Source organism: Phoxinus phoxinus (assembly GCF_949152265.1).
Source record: "Phoxinus phoxinus genome assembly, chromosome: 5".
NCBI lineage: Eukaryota > Metazoa > Chordata > Actinopteri > Cypriniformes > Leuciscidae > Phoxinus > Phoxinus phoxinus.
This window is the reverse complement of record NC_136880.1, coordinates 11,930,954-11,945,825: the sequence shown is the minus strand read 5'-3', so window position 1 is coordinate 11,945,825 and position 14,872 is coordinate 11,930,954. Positions and strand designations below refer to the sequence as shown.

General features: G+C 44.7%; 2 protein-coding genes across 4 annotated transcripts in view; one reads left to right on the top strand and one right to left on the bottom strand.

Annotated features, from left to right (window-relative positions):
* mov10l1 (Mov10 like RNA helicase 1) overlaps window positions 1-8,486 on the top strand; it is a 45,602-nt gene extending 37,116 nt beyond the window's left edge. Inside the window, exons 25-26 of one of the 2 annotated variants that reach the window (XM_079613752.1) lie at window positions 7,976-8,067; window positions 8,174-8,486. In XM_079613752.1, coding sequence (XP_079469878.1) covers window positions 7,976-8,067; window positions 8,174-8,195 — 114 coding nt within the window. In that variant the 3' untranslated portion in view covers window positions 8,196-8,486. The remainder of the gene's footprint in view (window positions 1-7,975; window positions 8,068-8,173) is intronic. The other variant, XM_079613753.1, reaches the window with a different exon arrangement.
* Window positions 8,487-10,894: 2,408 nt separating this feature from the next.
* On the bottom strand, window positions 10,895-13,172 carry LOC306998298 (uncharacterized protein). 2 transcript variants are annotated; one of them, XM_079612262.1, is made up of 3 exons: window positions 13,046-13,172; window positions 12,601-12,726; window positions 10,895-12,404 (listed from the first exon to the last, which is right to left on the bottom strand). In XM_079612262.1, the coding sequence occupies exons 2-3, from the start codon at window positions 12,683-12,685 to the stop codon at window positions 11,788-11,790; spliced, it is 702 nt and encodes a 233-aa protein (XP_079468388.1). In that variant the 5' UTR covers window positions 12,686-12,726; window positions 13,046-13,172; the 3' UTR covers window positions 10,895-11,787. The 2 variants fall into 2 exon arrangements, with proteins under 2 accessions (XP_079468388.1, XP_079468389.1); XM_079612263.1 differs by having other exon boundaries at window positions 12,601-12,722; window positions 13,046-13,139.
* Window positions 13,173-14,872: the final 1,700 nt, after the last annotated feature.

The following is a 14,872-nucleotide window of genomic DNA, read 5'->3' as shown; positions in this document are numbered from 1 at the left end:
GGACACACTCAGCCTCTAGCGCACTGTCGAGCATGCTCTCGGACACACACAGTCTCTCTAGCGCAGCCTTTCTCAAAGTGGGTGCCGCGGCACACTGGGGTGCCCCCTGACTGTGTCAGGGGTGCCGCCAAAAAATTACGTAGGCAAAAAAAAAAAATTGACATTTCATATAAATATATTTTAATTACATAAATACATTCTTCTTCTTTTTAAACATATAAACGGATTAATACAATTGTAAATTCATTTTAGATAAATATATATATATATAATTAACCATAAAAAATCCGTCTCACATCAGTAACTGACAGTGTCATGACGTCCCCACTGGGGTCGCTCTAGCCCCCTAGGGAGCCGCGCCCTAGAGATACGCGAATGGGCTATTATTTCATCCGCAAAGTTTTGCATCACAAAACTCATCTGTCCGCCATCCATCCGCAAAAGCGTTTTTGAAAAAATTTCAAAACCGCACCGCCCGCCATCCGCTAATTGGGCGATGGAAGGAGACTAGAAAGCTCTTACCTAACAATATCAGTAGTGAACTCCGTCTCCGATCAGCGCACAGGGACAAAAATAAACAAATAACAAATTAAACGCACTTCGGCAAACCTGACCTTATCTGATGCTACTGTACAATATTTTCATTGTAGCCTAATAGAAAACGCATTTTGGCACATCATTTCAACATGCTGCTATTTAGCCTACTACTAATGAATGCCTATTTCACTTTATTTTTTAGCAAATAGATAGAAAGCTCGAATAAAATAACAAGTAATTTACATTATAGGCAAATTCTACGCACTGTTATGTCAGGGTGACAACTAACATTATAGGACAGCGCCGCCGCTCCCACCAAATGCAGACATCCCAAGTCTCCCGGGAGTCTCCCGCATATTGATAGCGGCTCACTGATGCCCGCGAATTACTGATGCCGCCTCACTGATGTCCGGAATCTAGAGCGAGCGCGCCCGCGAGACATAGACTGTGCTCTAAACCGCGTAGCGTGTGCACGGCAGAGAGGGGGAGAGAGCAAGAGACCGCCTCATGAAGCGCATGTAATATCATTCCCCTATTTTCTTTTTTTGGATGTAGGTATAGTCAGATATACCTATAATAATAATTAATTAATTAATAATTAATACTATTAATATCCCTGATAATAGGGATAATACCCCAGGCTTGTGCATGCGCGCATGAAGATCTTTCTCCCTCTCTCGTTGCGGATTATTGTTTGTGTGTGTGGGTGTATGTGTATGTGGGTGTGTGTGCATGCGCATATGGCACGGATGAAAACAAGTACTATATGGAAAAACATTCCTGCTTATCTCTGGTGCATTTTTTAACATGCATCTTTTTCTTATCGTATTGTATCTGATTTTATTTATTTTTGTCATGTCTGCCCCTTTTTATTTTATTTTAACTGCATCCTGCACTTCATTTTCTCCTGTTCTCCTGGTCTGGATATGTTGTTGGGTTCTTGTATTGGGCGGTCCACCTCTTACGGTTTTATGGCATTTGTGTCTCTGATTAATTATTTTGTGAATTACTTTGCAAACCTGTGTTTTTAAAGTTGCTATAAAGTTGTTGTTATTATTGTTATTGTTATTTACAGTTCGTATTATGCTCTGTTCATTGCTGTCCTGTCTAAATAAACAGGACTTTTGCATTTATATTTGGGTTATGCAGTGTTTTAAATTATATTTTACACTGGGGTGCCTTGAGATTTTATGCACTTTTGAAAGGTGCCCTGACTGAAAAAAGTTTGAGAAAGGCTGCTCTAGCGCACGGTTGAGCGTGCTCTCGGACACACTCAGCCTCTAGCGCACTGTCGAGCCTGCTCTCGGACACACTCGGTCTCTCGCGCGCACTCGGCCTCTAGCGCACTGTCGAGCATGCTCTCGGACACACTCAGCCTCTAGCGCACTGTCGGACACACTCGGTCTCTCTAGCGCACTGTCGGACACACTCGGCCTCTCTCGCGCACTGTCGGACACACTCGGTCTCTCTAGCGCACTGTCGGACACACTCGGTCTCTAGCGCACTGTCGGACACACTCGGTCTCTCTAGCGCACTGTCGGACACACTCGGTCTCTCTAGCGCACTGTCGGACACACTCGGTCTCTCTAGCGCACTGTCGGACACACTCGGTCTCTCTAGCGCACTGTCGGACACACTCGGTCTCTCTAGCGCACTGTCGGACACACTCGGTCTCTCTAGCGCACTGTCGGACACACTCGGTCTCTCTAGCGCACTGTCGGACACACTCGGTCTCTCTAGCGCACTGTCGGACACACTCGGTCTCTCTAGCGCACTGTCGGACACACTCGGTCTCTCTAGCGCACTGTCGGACACACTCGGTCTCTCTAGCGCACTGTCGGACACACTCGGTCTCTCTAGCGCACTGTCGGACACACTCGGTCTCTCTAGCGCACTGTCGGACACACTCGGTCTCTCTAGCGCACTGTCGGACACACTCGGTCTCTCTAGCGCACTGTCGGACACACTCGGTCTCTCTAGCGCACTGTCGGACACACTCGGTCTCTCTAGCGCACTGTCGGACACACTCGGTCTCTCTAGCGCACTGTCGGACACACTCGGTCTCTCTAGCGCACTGTCGGACACACTCGGTCTCTCTAGCGCACTGTCGGACACACTCGGTCTCTCTAGCGCACTGTCGGACACACTCGGTCTCTCTAGCGCACTGTCGGACACACTCGGGTCTCTAGCGCACTGTCGGACACACTCGGTCTCTCTAGCGCACTGTCGGACACACTCGGGTCTCTAGCGCACTGTCGGACACACTCGGGTCTCTAGCGCACTGTCGGACACACTCGGTCTCTCTAGCGCACTGTCGGACACACTCGGTCTCTCTAGCGCACTGTCGGACACTCGGGTCTCTAGCGCACTGTCGGACACACTCGGGTCTCTAGCGCACGGTCGGACACACTCGGTCTCTCTAGCGCACTGTCGGACACACTCGGCCTCTCTCGCGCACTGTCGGACACACTCGGCCTCTCTAGCGCACTGTCGGACACACTCGGTCTCTCTAGCGCACTGTCGGACACACTCGGCCTCTCTCGCGCACTGTCGGACACACTCGGTCTCTCTAGCGCACTGTCGGACACACTCGGTCTCTCTAGCGCACGGTCGGACACACTCGGTCTCTCTAGCGCACTGTCGGACACACTCGGTCTCTCTAGCGCACTGTCGGACACACTCGGTCTCTCTAGCGCACTGTCGGACACACTCGGTCTCTCTAGCGCACTGTCGGACACACTCGGTCTCTCTAGCGCACTGTCGGACACACTCGGCCTCTCTCGCGCACTGTCGGACACACTCGGTCTCTCTAGCGCACTGTCGGACACACTCGGTCTCTAGCGCACTGTCGGACACACTCGGTCTCTCTAGCGCACTGTCGGACACACTCGGTCTCTCTAGCGCACTGTCGGACACACTCGGTCTCTCTAGCGCACTGTCGGACACACTCGGTCTCTCTAGCGCACTGTCGGACACACTCGGTCTCTCTAGCGCACTGTCGGACACACTCGGTCTCTCTAGCGCACTGTCGGACACACTCGGTCTCTCTAGCGCACTGTCGGACACACTCGGTCTCTCTAGCGCACTGTCGGACACACTCGGTCTCTCTAGCGCACTGTCGGACACACTCGGTCTCTCTAGCGCACTGTCGGACACACTCGGTCTCTCTAGCGCACTGTCGGACACACTCGGTCTCTCTAGCGCACTGTCGGACACACTCGGTCTCTCTAGCGCACTGTCGGACACACTCGGTCTCTCTAGCGCACTGTCGGACACACTCGGTCTCTCTAGCGCACTGTCGGACACACTCGGTCTCTCTAGCGCACTGTCGGACACACTCGGTCTCTCTAGCGCACTGTCGGACACACTCGGTCTCTCTAGCGCACTGTCGGACACACTCAGTCTCTCTAGCGCACGGTCGGACACACTCGGTCTCTAGCGCACTGTCGGACACACTGGGTCTCTCTAGCGCACTGTCGGACACACTCGGTCTCTCGCGCGCACTCGGCCTCTAGCGCACTGTCGAGCATGCTCTCGGACACACTCGGTCTCTCTAGCGCACTGTCGGACACACTCGGGTCTCTAGCGCACTGTCGGACACACTCGGTCTCTCTAGCGCACTGTCGGACACACTCGGTCTCTCTAGCGCACTGTCGGACACACTCGGTCTCTCTAGCGCACTGTCGGACACACTCGGTCTCTCTAGCGCACTGTCGGACACACTCGGTCTCTCTAGCGCACTGTCGGACACACTCGGTCTCTCTAGCGCACTGTCGGACACACTCGGTCTCTCTAGCGCACTGTCGGACACACTCGGTCTCTCTAGCGCACTGTCGGACACACTCGGTCTCTCTAGCGCACTGTCGGACACACTCGGTCTCTCTAGCGCACTGTCGGACACACTCGGTCTCTCTAGCGCACTGTCGGACACACTCGGGTCTCTAGCGCACTGTCGGACACACTCGGTCTCTAGCGCACGGTCGGACACACTCGGTCTCTCTAGCGCACTGTCGGACACACTCGGCCTCTCTAGCGCACTGTCGGACACACTCGGCCTCTCTAGCGCACTGTCGGACACACTCGGTCTCTCTCGCGCACTGTCGGACACACTCGGCCTCTCTAGCGCACTGTCGGACACACTCGGCCTCTCTAGCGCACTGTCGGACACACTCGGCCTCTCTCGCGCACTGTCGGACACACTCGGTCTCTCTAGCGCACGGTCGGACACACTCGGTCTCTAGCGCACTGTCGGACACACTCGGTCTCTAGCGCACTGTCGGACACACTCGGTCTCTCGCGCGCACTCGGCCTCTAGCGCACTGTCGAGCATGCTCTCGGACACACTCGGTCTCTCTAGCGCACTGTCGGACACACTCGGGTCTCTAGCGCACTGTCGGACACACTCAGTCTCTCTAGCGCACTGTCGGACACACTCGGTCTCTCTAGCGCACTGTCGGACACACTCGGTCTCTCTAGCGCACTGTCGGACACACTCGGTCTCTCTAGCGCACTGTCGGACACACTCGGCCTCTCTAGCGCACTGTCGGACACACTCGGTCTCTCTAGCGCACTGTCGGACACACTCGGCCTCTCTCGCGCACTGTCGGACACACTCGGTCTCTCTAGCGCACTGTCGGACACACTCGGCCTCTCTCGCGCACTGTCGGACACACTCGGTCTCTCTAGCGCACTGTCGGACACACTCGGTCTCTCTAGCGCACTGTCGGACACACTCGGTCTCTCTAGCGCACTGTCGGACACACTCGGTCTCTCTAGCGCACTGTCGGACACACTCGGCCTCTCTAGCGCACTGTCGGACACACTCGGGTCTCTAGCGCACTGTCAGACACACTCGGTCTCTAGCGCACGGTCGGACACACTCGGTCTCTCTAGCGCACTGTCGGACACACTCGGTCTCTCTAGCGCACGGTCGGACACACTCGGTCTCTCTAGCGCACTGTCGGACACACTCGGCCTCTCTCGCGCACTGTCGGACACACTCGGTCTCTCTAGCGCACTGTCGGACACACTCGGTCTCTCTAGCGCACTGTCGGACACACTCGGCCTCTCTCGCGCACTGTCGGACACACTCGGTCTCTCTAGCGCACTGTCGGACACACTCGGTCTCTCTAGCGCACTGTCGGACACACTCGGTCTCTCTAGCGCACGGTCGGACACACTCGGTCTCTCTAGCGCACTGTCGGACACACTCGGTCTCTCTAGCGCACTGTCGGACACACTCGGTCTCTCTAGCGCACTGTCGGACACACTCGGTCTCTCTAGCGCACTGTCGGACACACTCGGCCTCTCTCGCGCACTGTCGGACACACTCGGTCTCTCTAGCGCACTGTCGGACACACTCGGTCTCTCTAGCGCACTGTCGGACACACTCGGTCTCTCTAGCGCACTGTCGGACACACTCGGTCTCTCTAGCGCACGGTCGGACACACTCGGTCTCTCTAGCGCACTGTCGGACACACTCGGTCTCTCTAGCGCACTGTCGGACACACTCGGCCTCTCTAGCGCACTGTCGGACACACTCGGTCTCTCTAGCGCACTGTCGGACACACTCGGCCTCTCTCGCGCACTGTCGGACACACTCGGTCTCTCTAGCGCACTGTCGGACACACTCGGCCTCTCTCGCGCACTGTCGGACACACTCGGTCTCTCTAGCGCACTGTCGGACACACTCGGTCTCTCTAGCGCACGGTCGGACACACTCGGTCTCTCTAGCGCACTGTCGGACACACTCGGTCTCTCTAGCGCACTGTCGGACACACTCGGTCTCTCTAGCGCACTGTCGGACACACTCGGTCTCTCTAGCGCACTGTCGGACACACTCGGTCTCTCTAGCGCACTGTCGGACACACTCAGCCTCTCTCGCGCACTGTCGGACACACTCGGTCTCTCTAGCGCACTGTCGGACACACTCGGTCTCTCTAGCGCACTGTCGGACACACTCGGTCTCTCTAGCGCACTGTCGGACACACTCGGTCTCTCTAGCGCACGGTCGGACACACTCGGTCTCTCTAGCGCACTGTCGGACACACTCGATCTCTCTAGCGCACTGTCGGACACACTCGGTCTCTCTAGCGCACTGTCGGACACACTCGGTCTCTCTAGCGCACTGTCGGACACACTCGGTCTCTCTAGCGCACTGTCGGACACACTCGATCTCTCTAGCGCACTGTCGGACACACTCGGTCTCTCTAGCGCACTGTCGGACACACTCGGTCTCTCTAGCGCACTGTCGGACACACTCGGTGGTCTCTCGGACACACTCGGTGGTCTCTTGCGCACTGTCGAGCGCTGTTAGATCAGAAGCAGATAAAGTAGGCCTATCTGTCGTCTTGTCTGCAAGTGTTCATTTTTCACAAAAGAGAGTAACGCGAGTAGTCATAGTCATAGTCATAGTCAACTTTATTGTCATTCTACTGTATACATGTATACAGTCGAACGAAATTTCGTTCCATACAGACCGAGGTGCAACCAATACAAAAATAAACAACAACGAACTGTTTAACGAATAAACAGTAGCGAACTCATTTAAATTTCAGTAATTGTAATTGCTTTACTTGATAATTTTTTTTGTTACATGCTCATTTACCGCTGTAAATTACAGTAACGTGTTACTTTGTAGCGCGTTAATCCCAACACTGAATCACACGGAATCGTTCTTCTTCAGATTAGACCGAATTACAAGTCTACATTATTATTGCGAACACGCAAGGAACTCCGCTTCTGTGCGTATTCCGGTGAGATCTCAATAATCTGAGCTTGTGATGTGAGGTGCTGTCAATTTATATATTGTTCAGTTCATCCAAAGCATCACTGAAATATTTAAATGTTTTTGTTTATTTTAATTAAAAGTTCAGTTCTGTATTATGATTCTCTCTCTTACTGTTATATGAAATAATGACAACACAAAGTGAAACAATTGCAGGTGTTTTTCATTGCACAATTTATTTATTTTGTATCTTTTTGTTTTTTTTGTGGTGGTGGGGCAGATTTTTATTTTTTTAAGTTTAAAGGGGGGCGCGACTAATTTTGAGAACAACTGGAATAGAGTAATGGAAGAACGTCTTGCTGCAATTTAAACTAGTCTTACATTCACTATCTAGAGTCTAGACAAACCTCATTCTTTACATGGATGGAAGGGCAAGAAAAGACCATGGTAATATATCTAGCAGGGGTAAAGGAGATTGGCTCTTGAACTAAACCTCTCAGCCATAAAAACAAAACGAATCAATCAAATTCAGACACATCTCGATTTCTTGCTTGCTCTTCGGTATCTTCAAAATATGGCAGGACATTACAAGTTCAATGTGATTCCGATAATTTACTGATTTTAATTTTATTTGACTACACTATTAATGCTTAAAATGGTCCTTCTCGTAGTGTTGTCTAAGTGTGTGTGTGTGTGTGTGTGTTCCTGCAGGACCCGTGTTTCAGTGCTTTGCTGCAGTACTCGTTTGATAACCGAGCGTTCGTGGGCTGTGACCCTCCTGTAAATCTACGGGCCTCTTCAAGGTTTGCTCGTTTAGTTTTTGTCACATTCAAGAACTACTCTTGTCTTTCTGTTTTGTAGGTCAGGAATAAATGTTTTTGTCACTTAATGCTATTAATATTTTTACAGGATTCTCTCCGAAGAAACCTAGAAATCACTTTGGCCTGAACTTGGACCAGCGGAGTGTTGGACAATATTCCACGATTGTTTTGTATTAATTAAATAATTCTTATTAACCTCTAATTCCCTCACTGAAAGGCCGCACTAGATCTGCATGATCGAAGATTATAAATACGTCTTCCTAGTTCCCAGAACAAGTAGTTCTGACCCGAGATGTGCCTCTGGCTGAATGGGGCAGTGTTGAGGCACTGCACTGTGAGAGCCAGTGTTTATTTCTGTTATGTTCCTTGAAATGTGTTTATTAAAATCATTTCAGCAAATATTTGTTTTAAGTGTTCATCTGCTCCATACTTCCAGAGGGTGAAGTTTTTACATTTGAGATGATCTTCTGTTTAGTTGTCTGACAAAGTATTGGTGGTCTGAACTTTATTGCCTGACCATTATGCGCACATATATTCAAACGTACATAACCATATAATTAATTCTTGATGCGCACGTGAGCGCCATCAGTGTTTCTCACAGGTTCACGTTTAAAGTCTGTTTAGAGAGAACGGTGTCATCTTAGCGGCCCCTAATTTAATAACAAATGATCCTTTCGACGGAAGTGAATCAATCAAAACTAACTTTAGCTGGAAAATAACTTTATTCAAGAACCGCTATAAAGCCAAAACAATCTGTTACCTTAAATTATACGTCTATCTCTGTAAAGCAGCTTTGAAACAATCTACATTGTTAAAAGCGCTATATAAATGAAGATGACTTGACCATCATCTAAAGCAATCAATAACGGTCAACTTTTGTAATATTATGGGCAGTAATTCTGTAATTCTTAACAAATTTGAATATACAGATGTGCTCAAGGTTATCCGAGATATATAATTTTCCAATTTAACAATCCGATATGCTAATTGTGGCGGCCCGGCACCTCGTAAACATGTCTTAGTTTTCTTTTAAGCTGATAACTAATGTACCCTAATGCAACTCCTGAGAATACATTTGTGAAGTGTTTCTCATCAGATGTTGCACTTTTTTATATCTTAAGTGCAGCAGACATAATTTAAGCTGTTCTGGGTCGTAATAAAGCAGCACTGAATCTAGCTTTTACAAGGGAGTCGAGCTTAAGGCATGTTAGCTGGATGCAGATCTAATGCTTGAGCAAGGTTACTGGACCCTTTAAAGTGCCTGGATGTTTCATGATTTATATTTAGCTTCGGAAATGCTCTTCTATGTACGTTCCCAGACATCCTATAAGGTCCAAAAATCATAATTGCTGTTTTTCTATAAAATCATTCTATAAATGGTCAGCGACTTAATACAGTGGCAATCAATAAATACTTACATATTAACACTTTCAGTCTCAGACCCTCATTCATTCCAGTGGACATGATTTTTTTCTGTAGCTTTTTGCATGCTTTCTGTCGTGATACTATCCAAATTTCAGAACATTATTAGACCATTCAAATCTTCAATTAAAATGAACTATGGTGGTCTGTGCAACTCGATTGGAAATGCCTCTAGAAATCTTTTTTTTATTAAGAATTGTCATTGGCTATATGTACCGTAAAAAATATATAATGATCATTATTAAATTGATTAGTTAAGTCTGAAAGGGCTTATTCCACAATGACTTATTACAATAGATTTTTTTATCAGTGATTTTTTAAGTAGTTACATTGCAAGGCTTACTTTTTATTTTTGTCACCGAATGCCACGCGTGCACATTTCCATGGACGAAAGCTCTTGTGGACCTGCATGAGAAAATGAGGCAATACGTGAATTAATTTCTTAGCAATCATTGAAGACTAAAGAGACCATTGAGCCTGAACACTGAACATATTTTACAAAGCTAAAGCCAATAAAAAGGAACACAATATTTTCTTATGGATATCTGAATATATTAAATCAAAGAATCATAAACTGCCAAAATGTATCTCTATATCTTTTTTTAATACAAATGAGAGCTCTGGAGTGGGATTGTAAGGTTCATGTGTACCATTTAAGATGTCCTGTTATCCAAATAAGCCCACTATGCTTTTTGGTGTCAATGTTTCATATTTTATTAAATAAACTCTCTCGATCTTTTGTTAATCAACTTAATCAAAAGAGCTGAACTAGAGTTCGACTGGTCAGCGTAATCGCTTCATTTAGGATCATAGCCGTACAATATGGAAGTCTTAGCAATGTGGAACGAGAAAATGTATTGTATTACTAGTGTATGATGGGTGATTTGTGGATTATATATACAGGTGAAACTCGAAAAATTAGAATATCAAAATTCAAAGTTCATTTATTACAAGAATTCAACTTAAAGGTGAAACTAATATATTATATTAACTCTTTACATGCAAAGTGAGATATTTCAAGCCTTTATTTGTTATAATTTTGATGATTATGGTTTACTGATTATGAAAACCTTTTCACAATATTCTAATTTGGGGTTTTCATAATCTGTAAACCATAATCATCAAAATTATAACAAAAAATGGCTTGAAATATCTCACTTTCTCACATATATCTCACATATCTCACTAAAGAGTCTATATAATATATTAGTTTCACGTGTTAAGTTGAATTACTGAAATTAACTTTTTTCGATTTTCACCCGTATACATATTTCTGCAAATGTTGAATTTGGTAGGGTTTGTGTTACCCTGAAATCTGTTATAAAATTTTCTGGGATCAAATCCATTGTCATTCAATGATGATTACTTTTCCCAGCTGATGATCATAAGTACGGTAGACCACTGGGGAAAGTCAAGAGAAACCGATTAATGTAACGTATTTATGCATTTCACATGTATATAGTCAACACTGCTTGAGTCACATTTATTTATATAGCACTTTATACGATACAGATTGCTTCAGAACATCTTTACAGTCATACACAGCATCAAAACAAGTCATTATCAAATCATCAATGTTGCAAAATTCTTCAATGAGGAAACAGTGAATCCACTTCTAATAACTAAAAAGCACCTCTTGAGAAGAAAATATAGCGCCATAATTCAGTTCTCGTTTGATGGTCACATAAAACCGTGTGAACTTAAGCCAACGGCTCGGCTACACAATCACCATGCGCAAGCAAGTATGTTTTTATCTGGGTTTTTCAGTAAAAGTCACTCAAGGTCTCGTCGCAAGTGTCGCTCAGTTCTCCACACATCACTTCTCAACAGCTTTGATGAACTAAATTGAATGTTCAAACTAACATGAAGATATAATATTATTTAGCAACCCTCTTGTACAATGAAAGTATTTACAATTAATATGATTTACAACTGCTAGTCCCAACATAAACAAAAGCAATGTTATTTGTTTCCTGAATTCATATTTAGACTTGTCCTTCACAAAAAAAAAAAAATTCATGACTACAGATCATTTTAATAAACTTCCCTGTAATATTCTAAAACTGCCCTTTATATTTCTCAATATTTTCTTAAATCTGCCGAACCTAAAAATATAATAATAATTTTGCCATCATTAATTGAAACAATGCTTTTCTCTACGACCGGGTGAACACTCAGGTACAGGTTACTTGCTGCGTTCCCACACCCAAGAACACACACACACACCCAACACACACAGTATATTTGATGGTTCTTTCAAACTCGCAGAGGCATACACACTCAGGATTTCTCCTTTGCGTGCCATCTCAGGTGTCTCTTTAAGTGTGCGGACAGGATAAACCTCTGACCACAGCGGTCACATTTAAAGGGCATCTCTCCAGCATGATAGAGCACAGGAGTTTTGAAATTGCACACTTGCGCAATCTTCTTGTCACTGTGAGGACTTCGGCTTGATTTCTCGCCCACGTGAATTTTCATGTGACTTGTGAGGTTTCCCTGATGTCTGAAATTATTCCCGCACTGATGGCACGTGAAAGGCCTCTCTCCGAAATGACATATAATGTGTTTTTTCAGGTCTCCCTTGCGCGTGAAGCTCTTTTCGCACTGAGTGCATGTGAAAGGCTTGTCTCCGTTGTGAATTAACACGTGGTTCTGGAGGTTGATTTTTTGCGTGTAACTCTTTCCACACTGAAGGCACGTGTATGGCCTCTCGCTGTGGATTGTCATGTGATCCTTAAGGTCTTCTTTACATTTGTAACTCGTTCCACAATGTGGGCATCCGAACGATCTTTTGGCCCCTGGACTTTGTGAGTTTTCGCCTGATGTGAAGCTCTGAGGCTCCTGATTTTTCTCCACTTCATTCTGGTCTTGACTTTCCTCCTCCACTTCAATCAGGTCTAAAACGAACAAGTCGGTGATAATCAGTTCAAGAGCAACAATGGTGAAAGATTATGAATAAATGAACCTCATTTGGAGGGCAGGTAAAAAAGATGAATTATTTTACTATGATTATATGGCATCAAACGTTGGTAAACAAATACTCACGACATCATGATCATTTATATTATTTTCTAATCAGGACCAGACACAAACCTCTTTGTTCCTCGGTTTCTTCTTCTTTGACTCTGAATGGTTCTAGATCAGTCAGATCCACAATCTCCACTTTAATAAACTCCATCGTCGCGCGGATCTCGATCGACAAACCTCTGGCTTTTCTTGCTTGTTTGGAAACGGGTCAGCGATTACGATCGGGACGAGGATGAAGATCAAATCGAAAGGGGAAAAAGGCAAAACACAGTATTTTGTTACGGGTGCTCTTAGGAATATATAACGTTAACACTCAGACATTAAGGTTTGTGGTAAAAGACGTTATCAACACGTCACATGAGTGCATTGTAAATACAATCAATAACAAGCAACATTCATTTCAACATTTTATGAAACAAAACAGTTGTAGTAACATTATCAAGTTGCTGGAGCAAAAGGTGTAAATAATGTCTAACGTTTTGTATGGTTGTACACAGCTGAAAACACACACCTTTTATCCAGCGGACATTAGAGAAGACGCGGGCGCAGTGCTTATGACGTCACGCGAAGAAGAAGAAGACCCCCGCAAAATAAAATCAAAATACAAGTCTCCAGCAGATTTCCTGACCTATTGACCACCGCTTAACTGAAATTAAATGTTTAAATTGATATGGAAAAAAACATCAAACATTACATTTTTTTTTTTTTTTTTTGCGTTAACAGCTCTGGCAAAATTCTAGCAAGGATATGCTGTACAAAAATGATTCCATTGTGATAAGTTAATGGGCAAAGAATTCGATTATTTTGGTTAGGCAAATGTTTAATTACACAGATGTCACTTTTAAGCATGAAGAATTTGTATTTTATAATGGAATGCGCTGGAATAATAATGCTCTCACTTTTGGAGCCTTTCCGCTTTCCTTTCATGAAGCTTCGAATCTTTTGCGAATCATTTGTTTCGAATCAGTGAATCGAGCGCCTATCAAACTGCCAAAAGTCACGTGATTTCAGTAAACGAGGCTTCGTTACGTGATAACTATTTGGATGTTTCGAAATGTCAACGGTTCACTTTTGTGGGAATAAGGATGACACAATGATCCATTTATTTCTCCAGTGTGAATAAACTCAAAACATGTGGAATAGTTTATATCTTCATAGCAACACAATTTCTTCCAAATCCTTTCAGTTAAAGATATGTTACTATGAAGGTACACCTACTTCAATGAATCACATTGTTTATTTTTTTATTTTGTTTGGAAAAACAAATATTCACAAGCAAAACTTCTCTAACTTGCATTTCTTAATTGAAATTGATGAATTTATTAAATCTCTTAGGAAATCAAATATTTCTCTTGAAATAGTATGATTTTTTTTTTTTTTTTTGGTAATGCCTCGTGATGTTTCCTCTGTATGTGTTTATCATGTTTTTTGTTGTTTTTTACTTTACATTATATTTTACATAATTTAATTCCTGTAGAGGTTATATTTGTTCTTTCCTTATGTCTGTCTTATAGTTTGTTACATAATAACATAAATAAATGTGTAGATATTTAATGATACATTTCTTGACAAAAAGACACTTAATATTTAATGGCATTAGATGATTTGTGAATTTTATTGAATTGATTACACCTTTAATAAAACGTTTGTAATGGGTTTGTGGGTTTTTTTATGCATTTGGTTAGTATTTGAGATTTGGCCAGAGTTTTCATTGCATTTACACCGTTGTGACCAGCAGGGGTCGCGAGCCTGTGGCGTTTCCAGCGCTTCGAAACACTGAATCATTTTGTGAAGCGATTGGTTCAATTGATTCGAAACGCGTTTTTTTTCTTCTCCCAGTCTATGAAGGGACATAGTTTTTTTGTTGTAATGATACAATTTGTTCCAAACATGAATACATTTGTGAAGACATGATGTGTTTTTATTGGTTGTGAAGTATTGCAAGTAGGCTATGCCAAAGCCAACCAAGAATCTCTGGCAAAACATTTAAATCTTTTGATGAAATCTTTTTTTATGAAAATTCGTAATTTCACACATTATAAGAAAGAAGAGTGATGTTTATTTAATCAATCTTGTTTTGGTTTTGACGTGTAAAATTACTAAGCCTTTTTTTTTTTTGAGGGCTTAAAACTTTAGGCTATATGATTTCTGATTCTTCTTATAGAAAGTTGTAAAAACAGTAGGCCTAAATCTTTTCAGTAAAGACATTATTTTCTTGCCCATTGGCATATAGCATATTGTCATTCTGTATTTCTTTAGGGCTTTTCACTCTTGAAATGGTTAACTCTGGGTCATTCTGAACTCTGGGTGAACAGAATCCTACCCCGGGGTTAATAAT

What these genes read in the sequence shown, in the direction of transcription:
- LOC306998298 (XM_079612262.1), bottom strand. Translation starts at nt 12,685, where the DNA reads ATGGAGTTTATTAAAGTGGAGATTGTGGATCTGACTGATCTAGAACCA. An exon ending in AGAAACCGAGGAACAAAGAG is followed by an intron (nt 12,405 to 12,600) that starts GTTTGTGTCTGG and finishes TGTTCGTTTTAG; the next exon opens with ACCTGATTGAAGTGGAGGAG.